Genomic DNA, 16,480 nt, shown 5'->3' with positions numbered 1-16,480 from the left:
GAGTTTTAGTACAGTATATATATATATATATATATATATATAATATGTATATAATTTTTAAATAAACTGGCATTAGAGACCTGTGGTCAAAGTGGTTTTTTGAAAGAAGTGTGTTATTTTAAAAATTACCATTTCCTTTTCCTCCCTTCAAAACTTACTTCTTCCCCTCTCTATTTACAAAAGCCCCATTTCCATTTTTTCTTTTTCCAAAGAGGAATCAATATACATCATGCACAGATACAAATTCCCTATGACGAATGTGGTCATTATGTATATCTAAATTGTACCAATAAAATTAAAATTTAAAAAATTCATAGACTTCTGGCATAGAGAACTGTGTGATAGCACAAGTGAGAAAGTCTTAAAACTTTCCTAAGTGATACAGAGGCAAGTAGAGGGCTATTCAGGGAAATGTAATTTTAATATCATTACAGTGATTACATCTTATGTTCGAGTCAATAAGACATATTACACACTTAGCACATCACAATTTGGAGGAACTATGAGTTGTTGCCAAAATTCTCTTACTGTTATACAGTTCCAGAAAAATTAGAATTTTCCCCATTTGTAAAAACATGACAACGTTAGTATCCCATTGTGACATTTTATACTTTTATTGACAAATAAGATTTCTTGGTAAACCCAGAATCCTAATGCTGCAGTTTAAGTAAATCTTTCCACACTATCTTTTCTATGAAGATTAAGTACTATACATGGATTCTTGATTGAGATCCAGAGCCTTTCTGGAATTGTATGCAAAATAGTGTTTGATGGTGCATTTTCCTGGGGGAAAGCTCCTTAAATTCTTTAAAATGTTCCGCGACATCCCAACACAAAAGCTTCTAAGACTGGCCTTTCAACATGTAATCCTTTTATCGGTCACATTGTTCCTCAGTTAATATTTTCTCCAGCTAACATATTCCAAATACCCTCAGCAGAGTCTCCACTTAACAATTTTCAGGGCCTTTCAATGTCTCTATCTTATTAGGTCAGAAGATGATCTGGCTATAACACTCTTAGGTCATCCTCCTCCCAAAGGTTTCCTGGCACTTTTAGTTGCGTGGAAATCCCACTCGTTTTCCTTAGCTTTTTCTCATAGCCTTTATTTTCAAGCGATGTCACCATTCACCATTGCTCTTCTTTGAGCTGTTTTACTTGTGGACTCTAAATTGGCTTTAGGATGTTAACAGAAATACCATAAAATAATTAAATGGGAGGACTCTTTAGTGTGAGCCAGATATTTTACATATGTTCTCTGTTTAATCCTTGAAACCATGCTAGAAAGTAAACATTATTGTTGTCCTCTTACTCTCCACCTGGACGTACAAGGAAGAGATACTTTGCTATGAATGGAAGAATAACTTAACTGCATCAGAAAAATAACGTGTGTGCGAGTGTGTACTTTTGGTGCTGGGGATCAAACCTGGTGCCTCACAAATGTTAGGCAAGTATTATGCCACGGATCTATATCTCCATCCCCAACATAAATATTTGTATCTACATTTCACTAGTTCTCTTTCAAAGTACGTTTTTCTTAGAAAGAAGAAAACAATAGCAATTAAATAAGAAATCAGAATCATTACCAAGCTAAACTTCTTGAAGTAAAGTTCTTTGGGCTTTATTTATATTTTTAGGAAATGAAAAATTTTTGATGCTTGGTGCATCAAAGAAACACAATAAAAGTTGTATGAATGAATTAATCCAGTACCTACTTGTCCTAGACATAATAGATAAAACATTGTATATAATAATACATTTCATTAAAGGCAAGTAGTGCGCATTCTCTCCTTTTTATAGTTGAGGAAACTGAGTGTAAAGGAGATTAATTTGTACCAGATCACAATCTGTAAGTGACAAAACCATTAGGTAAAGGCATGTTTTATTGACACTCTAAGCTTCCTACTCTTTCTGCTAACCATACTAATGATATGTCTTCTTTAAACATAAAAAATAATTGCTATCAGAAAAGTTATACTATTGTTGAGATATTAAATAAATAACCAAATTGAAATTACAAATCAAACATATCTTTTTTGCTATTTCCTTTTCCTGGTAATGGGTAACAATGTAGATAACCTGTGGTGATACAGGAGATCAACCAAAACAAATTCCAGTATGACTGACAAATATTACTAATACATGTTATGCACCTGTAACAGGATACCATGATTTTAGTCTCAAGCAGTAAATGGTCAGATCATATATGCAGGAAATATAAATGTCTTTTTATAATTATTTTCATATACATTATTTTCCAAAGTATCAATAAATTCTCATGAAATGCATTTTATTATCATCATTAAACAGTTATTATGTCATTTCTGAAAACATTGAAAATTTTCTACTTCACTCAGTGTTAAAATTTCATAACATTTTACTTAATTTAATGACTTTTCTTTAGTAACATATTTATTAATTTTGAGTTATTCACATTTACTTATTAAAGTCATGATTTTAATTAACTGTTGGTTTTAATTATTACATTTAAAAATATAAAGTGCTCTGTGAATTTTCCTAGTGCAAATGTATTTTTGTAGTTTAGTGTCCCGACTACCCACAATAGCACCCTATTATATTTTTTTCTTTCTCACCCTATTATCTTTTAATGTCACTATCTTGAGCAGTGTTTTTAGACTCTCTAACTAAAGAGTCAATTTTAAGCATCAATTTTATAATTTTCACAGCTTTAATAGAAATTTATACTTTATAATATGATCATTGGAAACTTTAATGTAACTGGGTAGTTTTAATTTTAATTATAGTATTTTATCTTAGTGATACACATCATCATGGAGGAGAAATAGTAAATTATGGAGAAAGTATAAGAAATATTTTATCTTCTAAGCCAAAATCTTTTGTAATGGTTAAATGAATTCTTCAAAAATTTAGCTAAATGAATTTTTACATCAGTGGCTTAATATTAGAAAATTAAATTACATATATAAAATATATGCATGATACCCATGTTATATTTAAATTATACAAAATTAAATATATTTTCTGATAGCAAGTAAAGGTCATAATTCAAATGGAAAAAAAGAGGCTTCATTGTATCACATCATCCTAAATTTTATAAGGCTATCAGATTTAATATTATTATTTATAGACTTACGTGGTATTCTGATCGCTTGACTAATAAAAAGCCTTCAAAGTACAAAGGTAGAGCAGTCATCTTTAATCTTTCTTGGAAAATCCTGCGAGGGGCTGGTTTTGGGGGCTTCTTTGCCATCACACCCTTTCTTCGTGTGTGTGGTTTGGTTTCCACTGTATCCAGTCTCAAACAAAATGAAATCTTGTATGAGAGGCAAAGGCAACTGTTCAAAGAGGAAGTCACTACTTGCTGTAAAACCACTAAAATTACCACCAACGGGACACACACACAGAGGCATGCACCCACATCACACATTTTTTTCCCCTCTACTTTTTTGTGAAGAGCAGCTACAGACCAAAGTTTAGAGGGCAATCTCGGAGTAAACAACATGTACTTAGATTTACAGTAGTAACATAAATAGAAGATTAACGTCACCTGGTGATAAAAGAAACAGATGTAGAGATCATGGACTTTCAAGGAGACATCAAGGACTCATTTGGCTTTTCTATCTTTTTTTGCGTATTGTTGGCTGTATCTACTTCCTGAAGATATGACTTGAATAAATTCTACCTCAGTAAAAATTACTTCACAGGATATTTCTACTAATACCGATTCTGTTGCTTAAATATTTCAAGACCAAGCTTTGTTTAAATTTAAAAATAGAACAAAATAATTTTCCTTGCCCATGTTCATTCTAATGGCTCACTAAATATAAACCAGTTATGGTTTCAGGACATTTTTCACTTTTTTGTCAGTAGGCATTTTGAGTACATGGATAACAACATGCATTTAGCAAGAGTATCCATCAGAGAATGCTGTAAAATTTCCAGCTTTTATTTTGTTCTCTCATGTGCTGTGACCTGTGGATCACTGATAATATGACCGTAGGTGGGGATCCTACAGTTGGTTAGTAAGATTCACAGAGCTACAGTGGGATCAAAATGTCCTCAAGAGTTGCATAGGCAAACTACTGTATTTGTTCAGAAACTGCATTTGGCCCAGGCTGGGCCAGGGAATAATGGAGGAGAGGAATATCAGAAGGAAGGCAGTTTGTTCCTGCTGGGATGCTGAGAATTCCACGATTGCCTCCTTTACCTTCAGTATCAGAACTACTCTGGCTGAGATAGTGTGGGCCCCACAAGACCAGCCTGTTCTCAGAAATCAAAGCAAGGCAGGGATTCTCAGCCTCATCGATCTTTCCTCATGGAGAGACCCCACGGATTTTTGGGTCCCGAGAAACAGCAGCTACAGATACGGGGAATCAAATGGTCTATAATTCAATTCTAACAATGCAGGCTGATCATCAGTAAACTAGAAAGCTTAGTTCAGATCTATTGTCAAAATGAAAACAGTTTGAAACAGAAATTGGGAGCTGAAAATTCAAAATTAATGCTTGGCTTTATGATGTGTCTAGGTTTGCATTCTCATGACACAAACTTTTCATTAATAAAGTATGAGTCCATCTGGATTTATCTCTGTCTTTTTGTGGCACTGGGGCTGGAACCGAGTCCTTAGACATGTAGGACAAGTGCTTCATTCCCCACAACTGGATGTTAAAAGACAAAATCATAACAACTTTTTAGTTTCAGTATACTAAAAAAATGAGCTGAATGACATAAAGAAAGCTTTATTTGATAAATGACCTAATCCATCTTTGTGGACGCTGATGTAATACAAGAAGTGAGAAGAGGAGTGAGAACTGAGAAAAGCAAAGAAGGCTGAGAAGCCAGGCATGGTGGCTCACACCTGTAACCCCAGCACTTGGGAGGCTGAGGCAGGAGGCTCACTGTGAGTTCGAGACCAGCCTGGGCTACATAGTGAGTTCCAGGTCAGTCTCAACTACATAGTGAGACCCTGTCTCAAAAAACAAAAACAAAATAAAAAAGAAAAGAAGGCTGAGAAATCAAAAGAAGAAGGATGAAGGCACATTACTAGTGGAATAGAATATGAGGAAAACAGACCCTGGCTTTGTGAACATAATGTTTTATGAGAAAGAGAAAAGATTGAAACCAGCAAATACAAAGACAACAATATTTTTGTGAAATTACCATAGGGTTAATTATATCTTTCGTACGTTTTTAAAAAAGTAAGCCAAAAGGGAAAAAAAATTAATCATGCACTGTAAGTTGCTTTGGTTTGCTGGTTTGTAAGTATAATCTATCCCCAGCATACCAAGCATCAAATTGCATCCCTCTTCCCACTAAAACCCTGTAGAATACAAGAATCTGCTTAAATGTTATTAGCAAGTTAAATCTGTCAGTAATTCCCAAATCATTAAAAATCCTCACAGATATCTCAAAAGTAGTTCCCTAGTTTACACTATTTTCCTTCTTTGACTCATTTAAAATTCAACTTATTAAATTACTCCTTACTTAAAAACAATTTTATCTGCATCTCTCGAATGACCAGTGATGTGGAACATTTTTTTATATATTTACTTGCTGCTTTTACTTCTTTGTCTGAGAAATGTCTGTTCATTTCAGATGCCCATTTTTGAATCAGGTCTTTATATTTGGGAGGCTGATTGTTTTGAGTTCTTTATATATTCTAGATAATAGTCCTTTGTTTGAGGAGCAGCTGGTAAAAATGTTTTCCCACATTGTACATTGTCTCTTAGTTCTGTTGATGGTTTCTTTTGCAGTGCAGAAGCTTTTTAATAAGATGAGATCCCAGTTGATTCTTTCTGCTAGCTATTCAAGAGTTGCCTAACTTATCTTCCAGCAAGTTTAGTGTTTCTGTTTTAATATTTATATCTTTAATCCAATTGGATTTTAATTTAGTACATGGTGAGAAATAAGGGTCTAATTTTAATCTTTGGCAGGTTGAGATCCAGTTTTTCCAACACCATTTATTAAAGAGGCTATCTTTCCTCCACTGAGGATGGTCAGCTCCTTTGTCAAAGATGAGGTAGCTGAGTACATCTGCATTTGTTTTTGTGTCTTCCAATCTGTTCCACTGATCCTCAGGTCTGTTTCTTTGCCAGTACCATGCCATTTTTATCACAGTGGCTTTGTAGTATAGTTTCAAATTGGGAATTGTTATACCCACTACCATGTCTCTGTTGCCTAGGATGGCTTTTGCTGTTCTAGGTCTCTTATGGTTCCAAATGAATTTTTGGATTCTTCTTTCTAGTTCTCTGAAGTATAGTGTTGGAATTTCAATTGGCATTGCATTGAATCTGTATAGCAGTTTTGGAAGTATGGCCATTTTCACTATGTTGATTCTTCCTACCCAGGAGCAGGGGATATCTTCCCATTTTCTTACATCCTCTTTGATCTCTTTTTTCAGAGTGCTGTAATTTTCAGTGTAGAGGTCTTTTCCTTCTTTTGTAAGATTGATTCCTAGATACTTCATTTTTTTGGATGCTATTGTGAAAGGAATTGTTCCCCTAATTTCTCTCTCAGTGAATCTGTTATTTGTGTACAAGAAGGCTATTGATTTTTGGGTGTTGACCTTGTATCCAGCTACTCTGCTAAAAGTGTCAATTAAGTCTAGAAATCTTTTGGTGATTTTTGGTCATTCAAGAGATGCAGATGAAAACAACACTGAGATTCCACCTCACCCCACAAAGAATGGCTGCTATTGAGCCGGGCATAGTGGCACATGCCTGTAATCCCAGCATTTGGGAGGCTGAGGCAGGAGGATCATTTTGAGTTCGAGACCAGCCTGGGCTACATAGTGAGTTCAGGTCAGTCTCAACTACATAGTGAGACCCTGTTTCAAAAAACAAAAACAAAAACAGAAACAAAAACAAAAACAAACCCAAACAATCATGCATTAAAAAAACCATTATACATTCTGTATCTAATGGAAACTGAGAATTCCAAAAGGATATTGTGTTGAAATAGATGTTTCTGTTAGGTAGATTACAACATTATTTATTTAGTGAATAGCACCCAGCTCAAAAATATAATTCTAATTTGAAGAGTTTTATCTTTCACTATGAAAGGAATTTCCTTTTTCTTGATATATCTGATCTGACATATAATTCTTTTATTGCACTGGAGAGCAATCATTTGCTATTAAATTTTTAGAAATACATGAAATCCCAACTATTTATAGCCATCAGTACCATCTGTGTCATGAATTTATTATAAATCAGATTATATGCAAATGTAACTCAATGACTTTGGATGCAGTATAAAATTAACTAATATGAAACCAAACTCCAAGTGTTCTTTTGAGTTATCTGTTTTAATGCCTTTGGAGTCACTGAGTGAACAATAATTAGGCCTCTCTGAGTTACTTTACTGTCCACTAATTAAAAATGATTCAATAAACAAGCCTGAATACAAGCCTCCAAAACTCCTCCAGTACCCCCATTTTAACCCCCTTAATATGTTAATTTGTTGCCATGTGCATAATTCATTGTAATAGATTTCAAAGATATTTGATTTGAATGCATTTATGTTTACAACCCATAATTGAAAGATAGAGCTTTAATTTTAACCAGTATGTGCAATACTTATAATTCACTAATAACTGCTATGAATCAATTTGCTTATCTGCTCAAAAGTCTTTATAACGAGTCAACTTTTCATTGCAGTGGGTCGAATAAAGCAGTATTTTCAAAAGATAAAGTACAAATTTTAATATCACACATCCCAGAAATTTTAAGGTACTCAATACTGGATCTTTCTACTCTCTTTGCCTGAGAACTGTGGACAGAGTGAGCCATTAGAAGTTGAAAAATGTTTTCCCAATGCCTTTTGGGTCAGAAAAAATGAGGAATCATTGCTATAAAAGTGATATTAGTAGTTGTGTCAGAGACAAACTTTGCTAACCTTGTAATTTTCAATACTGAATGTTGCTTCTGGTAAGTTTTTCCTAGTTATTTGTTCACACTATGTTTTTGCAATGTTGGGTATTATTTATTGCATAAACATTTCATGTTGATTATATATATATACATATATCATATTTCAATCTAGGCAATAAATATAAATACACGATGTCTAATTACATAACTTATAGAGTAACGGTAACTGTAATAAAAACTGGAAATTCAGGATGGAGATACAGTTTGAAGGTAGAGCAAGAATGAATTTTATTTTAAGTATTTTAAACTCAATATATACAAATGTTAAATTTATATGTTTTTCTATTTCTTTAAGGTCATTTGGTAGTTATTTAGGAATCAAGGTGGATTTGTGCATAACAATCATTTAATCATTTCTAGTGAGTCATTTATTGCAGAAGTAGAAAAGCAGAAACTACATTTCACAGACATCTTTGCACCTGGGCCTGGAAAGCATCCTTAGGATTGGCAAGGAAGAAGAGTTTGTTCTTATGCTGCCTTTGTTTTTCCTAACCAAAGAAAAGGGCAAGCGAGATTGAAAGGCATCTGCCTTTTCTGTGTCCTCAGAAGTCTGGTCACTGTTTTCATGGGTGTTTTAGTCAAGCCATGAGCCAGCAGTGTTGCCGGTGCATCACATTAGGCATGGTGGTTAGAGCCAGAAGTAGTAAGGAGATCTCTTCTTCACTGAAAGATTCTTAATTTATGGTAGCTTCCAATAGTGGTGATTAGGTAATCATGGTGCCTTCCTGATTGCAGTGCCACTGTAGTCTTGTAGACATCAGCACTAGTATCAGCTTCTCGGTTTTTCAATTTGCTTCCTGGCTCTGTAAGTAGAGACTTAATTATGCAATGTGTCTTTGGGAATTATTTCTGAGGTAACACTATTTCTTCATCCCTTCCAATAGTTCTGGAAACTGTTAAATACCTTGGTGGCAGATCCTTTTTTTTTTTCCTAAAGTAGTGATTACAAATTCTGTTCTATTTCATAATTTAGTAAGTTCTTCATTGTCTATAGAGTAAAAATATCTTAATATTTAAGGCATCCCATAGTCTAATTCCATTTTGTCAAAATGAACACTTTTCAGTATCAAATTTTTTTACATCAGCAAAACACCATTTCTGCTCCATGTCTTTGCTGACAGTTTATTTTCCCATTTCCTTTAACTTTGGAACAATCTCTTGGTTTTAGGTATTGCCTGCAAGCTAAGTTTTGGAATTTTTCCATTTATGAGTTCCTATAGTCACTTGAATTTACAAATTATATTTAATTAAAAGTGATCCAAGCTTAGAAAGTACTATATTTCACCAAAAGATGTATATTAATAAGTTATAGCTGAAAAGGCAGACACTGTTCAAATGACTCTAGGTAATTTTCTTTCAATATTTCTTTTTAACAAAGAACCCAAAACACTTAAATATCAACATTTTATTCATTGAGTTACAATGTATTAAATGAATTTTAGCTTCATCATTTTTTTGATTTATGTATACATTTGTAAAACCAAGAAAGTTGTTAATATTTTACAAAAAAATTTAAAGGTCATGCAAAAAAATCAGAATTCTTTACATTGATTATTACAATGGCTTTGCATAGTTTTAGCTTACATGGTCATTTAGTCTTGCACTAGCTTCAGATCAACATTTATCTGAAATTTAAAAGCCAGTTACTGTTATTTGCTGAATTTTCACTCAAAGCAAAGAAAGTCTTTTCAAGCTTAAAATTTAAAATGTAGAACTGTATTATTAGGGTTTTGAAAGTCTAAGAAAAAAGCATTTTTTAATTTTTGAGACTAAGTCTTGAGCTCTCTATGTAGCCAAGTCTGGCCTTGAACTCATGGCAATCTTCCTACATCAGCCTCTCAAATGTTGTATTACAGGCTTGTCCTATTACACTCAGCTTCTAAAAATGTTTTTGATGACAAAACTTCCTTTTTGTAAGGTTTGTAGACTACAGGTAAACTACAGGGCTTCTTTGTATTGTGTAGTCTTAGGTTAGGAGAAACAATATGTACATAATAGAAGATAACCAATTTAGAATCAAATGGTTGACATAAATGTAATTTAGGAAATCTAAAGGTCATTTAATGTGATAGCACTTTGCAATTAAGGACTCATTGTAGACTTTAATAATTTATTGCATAGTAAACTGTTTTTGTGACCATTGCTGCCACCTATCTGTGTATTTCAAGTAGGCATTATTAACTTGGCAATTATGGCCCAGGACTGCATTTCTTTCGGAAGATAATTTTGTTATAAAACATAATATAAATTGATTTAACAATGGGACCAGGACTTAGCAGTAAAGGAAAAGAAAAGCAACTAAAATGTTATAATACAAAATAAAAAAGCCCAAATTATAAAAGTAAGTTTATTTTACTTCAGCAAATTTAAGCTAAACTGCAACTATGTTAAAATTTTTAGAACAAATTCCATTTGGCATATGATTGCATTTGCTTTCTGTCACTGTGATAAAATACCTAAGATAAGTAATTTATAAAGAGCTTATAAAGAGTAACTTTACAAAAAGGTTATTTTGGCTCATGGTTTCAGAGATTTCAGTCAACGGTTACTTGACTCTGCTGACTTTGGGCTTGTGACAAGAACCATGACATGGCAGGAACAAGTTGCATAGCCAACCTGCTTAGCTTATGGAGGCCAGGAATCAGAGAGACAGGACATAGGCTTTCCAAAATACCTCCATGAGGATCCTCCAGTTAGCTACTTCCTTTGACCAGGAGGAAATAGATCTCACCTCCTGAAGTTTTCACCACACCCCTGTAGTGCCATCAAGATCCAAACCACAACAGTAATTTTTAATAAAATAACATAACTAATTTATTAACAGGTCACTAGAAATTTTACATAGGAAGTGCTCTACCACTGACACATTCCCAGCCAATTTTTTTACACTTTTCATTTGTGTAGAATGATACATTTTATTGCACATTTTAATGAAACAGCAAATTTATTAATGTCAATTCCCCTTATTTACTATAAAATATTTCAAACATTACAGATGAGCCAAAAGATTAGTATCAGTAAACACCTACACAATCACCACTATATGTTCAATAATTGTTAATGCTTTGCTATATTTAAAATTTTTAATTTGATTTTTTGATTATTGAAAGTACCTACAGATATTTCAAGACACTTCATCTTTTAATATTTTAATATATATTTCCTAAGAGTAAGGATATTGCATAACATAAATTCTATAACATAATACCTAAGAAGAGTTTGTAATTCCCTAATGTCATTTGACAATCCATTAGTATTTTATTTATACTCGCTTTATTATGCTTATTTTGTTTTGAACCAGATGCTGATCAGGATTCACAGGTGCATTTGGTTTACATACTGTGTTTGCTTCTCTTTCTCACCTACATTTATTGAGGTAAATCTACAAAAGCCACCATTTTTAGGAGCAGTTATACCAGTTTCAAGAAATATATGTTGTCATGTAACGGACACCATAATCATGATGTAAAATATTTTTGCTACTGGGAAACTGTGTGCCTTTATAGCCTCCTCATCCCTGAAGTGATCTGATTTCTTTTCATAAATTCATTTGTGTTTGGCTTCTTTCACCTAGTATAACACCTTTGAGAATCATCCATATTGTTGTATTTGTCAGGAGTTTATTTTTATTGTTGAGAAGTATCCACTGTTTCAAAGTAATTTGTTTATTGACTTACAAGGACAGATTCTCATACTAAACTATGTCAGATGGTTGAATATGGAATATTTTGTATTGGGGAGTGAACCCAGAGCTACATCTTAGCCTTTTTTCAAATTTTTGGAGACAGTCTTGCTGAGTTGTTAAGTTGCCAAGGCTGTGCTCAAACTTGGAATCCTCCTTCTCCCAGCATACTAGAATTACAGATGTGTGCCACTATCCTTGGCTGAATTTGGAATAATTTTTAAGTGCCTAGTTTATTTGTGAATATTCTTTATAAAGCCTTATAAATGAAGACTTCGATAAAAAATAACCATACCCTAATTATTTATACCATAATTTTTATGGAAATCAAAAGTCTAAATTAAACATCCTTTGAAATAGTTTTGACATTTATAAATTTGAAATTATCTAAAAATATAAGTAACTAAAAGTTTTTATTTTCCTTTTACCTAAATTTCCGGATACTTAATTTTTCCAATTTATACATCTAACTACATGTACTTTAAGACTGATTCATACAGATACACACACATATTTTACCTAAGTATTTGTGAGACAACTGTAGAGTTTTAATCACTTGTCATAGTACAGAGGCATTTTCATATGCATTTGGGGAGACTTACTAAAACAAAGTTGATGTTTTAATTTTTTTCTTTTTTTTTTGGTACCAGGGATAGAACTTGGTTCCTTCAACTTTCAAGGCAGGTGCCAGAACCACTGAACTAAATGCCTGGCCCCTCTGATGTTTTAATATTTAGATCTTTGATCCATTTTGATTTTAGTTTAGTGCATGGTGAGACACATGGGTCTGGTTTCAGTCTTCAGCATGTAGAGAGCCAGTTTTCCCAGCACCACTCATGAAAGAGGCTATCTTTCCTCTAGTGAATGTGTTTGACCCCTTTGCCAAGGATAAGGTGGCTGAGTATGTTGGTGTTGTTTCAGCCTCTTCTAGTCTGTTCCATTGATCCTCAGACCTGTCTGTTTTGTTTTGTTAAAATATTTTTCCAGTACCATGCCGTTTTTATTATAGTAGCTCTGTAGTATAATTTCAAGTCAGGGATTCTGATGCCCCCTGCTTTGTCTTTGTTGCCCAGAATTGTTTTTGCTATTCTAGGTTTCTTCTGGCTCCAAATGAATTTTAGGAATATTTTTTGTTATTCTGTGAGGTATGCTAATGGTAATATGATTAGGAAAGTGTTAAATTTGTATTAACATTTTGGGTAGTATGGTCATTTTCACTGTTGGTTCTTCCTACTGAAGAGAAGGGGATGGCAATCTTCTGATATCATCTTTGATCTCCTTTCTCAGAGAATTGTAATTTTCTATATATGTCTTTTATTTCCTTTGTTATATCGATTCATAAGTATTTCATCTTCTTCAATGCTATTGTGAAAATTGTTTACTAATTTTTCAATGAGTTAGTTATTTGTGTATAGGAATGCTACTGATTTTTGAGTGTTGGCTTTGTATTCAGCTGCATTACTAAATTTGGTTACTAAATCTAGAAATTTTTGGTGTCTTCTATGTAGAGAATCAGAGCTAAATCTCAGAAACAGGCCAAATGCCCATCAATCGAAGCATGGGTAAAAAAGATACGGTTTTCTTATACAATGAAGTATGGCTCAGCCATAAAGAAAAACTTGAGACATTTATAGCTAAATGGATACAGCTTGAGACTATACTCTTAAATGAAATAAACCAGACACATATGTGTGAATATTGCATTGTCTCTCTGGTGTGAGAAAGTGAAAGGGTAAATAAGGACAAAAATGTATAATAGATAATATGATATAAGAAGAAACTCTTCAAAAGGAAAGGGAAACTGTTAAGTGGGGGGATAAAGGAAGGGAAAGGGAAAAGAAGGAAAATATGACAACAAAGCTTTTGTAAATAAAGGGAAGGGTTGAAAGGAGAGGAGGGCATTGGGAGAAAAGGAGGAATCAAGATATTTCATGTAGGGCCAGGGATTTAGCTCAGTGGTTCCACTGCCTGCCTCACAAGTACAAGGATCCAAGTTCGATCCCAGGTACCACCCCCACAAAAAAGATATTTCATGTACAGGTACAAATTCCCTTTGATGAAGGTGATCATTATGTATATTTAAAATGTATGAAAAAAATTTAAAAACTGCTTTCTTAAATAAATATTATTCTTCCAAAAATTAGCAACCCTATTCTTTGCTATACCATTCTATTTATTTACTTACTTATACAAAGGACAAATATTTATTGATTATAGTTTTGGAGACCAGGATACCCAAAATCAGTGTGCCAGTAGGTTTGGAACAACCCTATTTTAGAATAGTAGAACTAGGCAGGTGTAATTAAGTACTGTAATAGGACTGGTACAGATGAAACTGAAAACTCTGAAAACTGGGGAGTTTCATAATTTTAAATATAAGACTTTACATCTATGATTGTGCATGCTAAAATTTCTCAGTGGAGTTCTAGTTAGAATCCTTGGGTTAATACCCAGCTCTGCCATTTAGTAGCGATGTGATCCTGAGCAACTTACTGAAGTTCCTGTTCAAGTGCCCTATCTGTAAAACAGAGATGTTATGGGTTCTCCCACAGAGATACTATAAATGTTTCAAAGACATATAGAATATTTATAAATCCTGGCATATAGTATGCACACAATACATATTATTTTATTTTGTACTCGCAATGTGATAACACTAAATCATATATAATGTAGACTGGGAAAGGTGGTAAACATAATAAAAAAGAAAATACTAATATAGTTATGAATGAATTTCCACTATATTGCCAGTATCATGCTTATATTTTGAAAGGAATTTAGTCACAACATCTCAACAATTTTAATATTATTTCCATTGAACAGGCGAGAGAATTGAGCAACAGATAATTTAATTCAATGGCTAGCAGAAATTAGTGGAGCAGCGAGCAACTCAGTCCTATTTGATTTCACAGTTCATAACTTCTCCATCAAAAAAACTTATATTTAAAAAATTAGTTTTAGCAGGTGACAGCATTTGTTAAAACATTACAACTTAAAATTATGTGATCAACTCGGCTCAAATTTATTCAATAAGTAATCTATTTTCTCATTTTTCTTGTTAATTTTTGGTTAAGTCATAAAACAAGACACAGGTTCATAGTCATACACTGGAAAGGTATGAAATCTTTACAGCATCTAATTTAGATTTCCATTATATCATTAAAGAAGCATCCAGAATAGTGCCACAATGTTGCCTTTAATGACACAGCTAGTCAACAGTCAGCCAGGCCTGAGGTCTCTTTGTGCACAATCCCACATCTCCAGTACTCCCCACTTCTTTTAATACTCAACATCACTAAATATTTTGTTTGAAGTCAGAATTAAAACAATATTTGACAGTTGTGAAATGTTTATTCTGATACTTCTAATTATTTGCACAATAATTCATGACAGATTGCCAAACCGATTTTACACTGTTTCTTAAGGATTGGGGTTTTTCAATTATTTCAAATTTTATACCTTCAGATCTGAAGTTATTTTTCTCAGAGGACTGGGATTTTTCAATTGTTTCAAATTTGAGATCTTCAAGTCTGATTACCATCATCCATTGTTTTAAGCTTGAAAACTCTCTCTTCAGCCCTTGTGAATACCCTGTGCCAGTATGGGCAGGTCCTCCAGATGCCAGCCATACTTGCACTCTAATCCTGTCCAGGATGGTTTGTTGCAATACATTCACTGCAGTGACACCCACACTCCTCAGCAAATGAACTGAGATTATGACCCAATGAGGACAACTGAGGAGCCTGGAAGAATCATGGCTCCTGAAAGTCTTAAGCTGCACTGTGCTGGCTGCTTCAGTGTCCTGAATTGATTCAAAATGTTTAGGTCATGGCCATTTTGACTTTGAGGAAGAGGCAGAAGTTGCATGGAAACAGATCTGGTGACTAAGGTGGATGAGGACACACCGCAATGTTTTTAGGAAGCCACTTTTCCTTCGAGTGGTGCATTCATTGTATTTTCTTTTCTTTTTTGTACCGGGGATCTTACTCAGGACCTCGAATTTGCCAGGCAGGTGCTGTGCCGCTGAGCGAAATCCCCAGCCCTGCATTCATTGTATTTTTTTATCACTAAAGACATTCATAAAAGAGGACTCCAGAACGGCTTTCAGAAATGGCAAGGAGGGTAGGTGTGTTCGGAGCGAGGGAGCGAGCTGGGAAGGAGTCCGGTACCACAGTCATTTTACTTCCCGCATCGTCCGGCATTTCCATCACCGCGCGCTGAGGCTGCCACGACACGACCTTGGGTGTGAGAGAAGTCAAGCGGCAGCACGAAATTACTTTCAAAAATTATACTTAAATGATACATATTTACGCTGGCTACTTCGCCGGAAATCACCCGTGAGATATACAGTATCAGTCACTTGAATAAGAACCCAAGTCGTCAAAATTATCACGGTTAAGATTAGAGCTGGGCGTGGCTGACGAATCTGCACAAGATAATCTTTCTCTTCAAATCGTCTCCTGCAATTGTGATCCCGTATTCTTTTAAGTGTTACTTACTCCTCCATAACGGAATTGTTCAGCTCTACACAGGGTTCAAAGAAGAGAAGTTGCCAAAACTTCCCCTCCCAGTTGAAAGCCAGAACCTCAGCGGGCGGAAGTGACGCACAGTAGCGGGCGGAAGGGGAGGGTCCAAACATGCTGCCTTCCTATTGGGAGGTGTAGCCCGTGTTGCGCTTGCGCGGCCCGTTCAAACTTCGTAGTGCGCGGGGTGGCCTAGTTTTGGAGGGCCGAACTAATGGGCCAGGAACCTCCGAATCTGTCCCCTGCTGGCTCCGCGCTGTCGCCCCGGCCGCTAGACCTTTTCCTGGGGTTTCTGCGTCTCCGTCTGCTGCGAGCCCCGAGCCTCCGTCGGTGCCCCGCCTCCTCGCGCCGTTGCAGGCTTGGGA

The 16,480-nt window shown here is 34.7% G+C and overlaps 2 protein-coding genes across 4 annotated transcripts in view; one reads left to right on the top strand and one right to left on the bottom strand.

Annotated features, from left to right (window-relative positions):
- The window catches only part of Stap1 (signal transducing adaptor family member 1), a 54,365-nt gene that overhangs the window by 36,738 nt on the left and 1,147 nt on the right, over positions 1–16,480 (bottom strand). Inside the window, exon 2 of the mRNA XM_033758832.1 lies at positions 3,113–3,275. Within this exon, the coding sequence (XP_033614723.1) occupies positions 3,113–3,229 (117 nt within the window). The 5' untranslated portion in view covers positions 3,230–3,275. The remainder of the gene's footprint in view (positions 1–3,112; positions 3,276–16,480) is intronic.
- Cenpc (centromere protein C) overlaps positions 16,254–16,480 on the top strand; it is a 60,970-nt gene continuing 60,743 nt past the window's right edge. For all 3 annotated transcript variants that reach the window (XM_010611190.3, XM_010611189.3, XM_010611188.3), the window contains exon 1: positions 16,254–16,472. The gene's annotated coding sequence lies outside the window, so the exon portion shown is untranslated. The remainder of the gene's footprint in view (positions 16,473–16,480) is intronic.

This window comes from Fukomys damarensis, unplaced genomic scaffold (genome assembly GCF_012274545.1).
Source record: "Fukomys damarensis isolate Sample0158 unplaced genomic scaffold, DMR_v1.0_HiC HiC_scaffold_35, whole genome shotgun sequence".
Taxonomy (NCBI): domain Eukaryota; kingdom Metazoa; phylum Chordata; class Mammalia; order Rodentia; family Bathyergidae; genus Fukomys; species Fukomys damarensis.
Note: the sequence above shows the minus strand (reverse complement) of the source record. Positions and strands in the feature narration are given on the sequence as shown.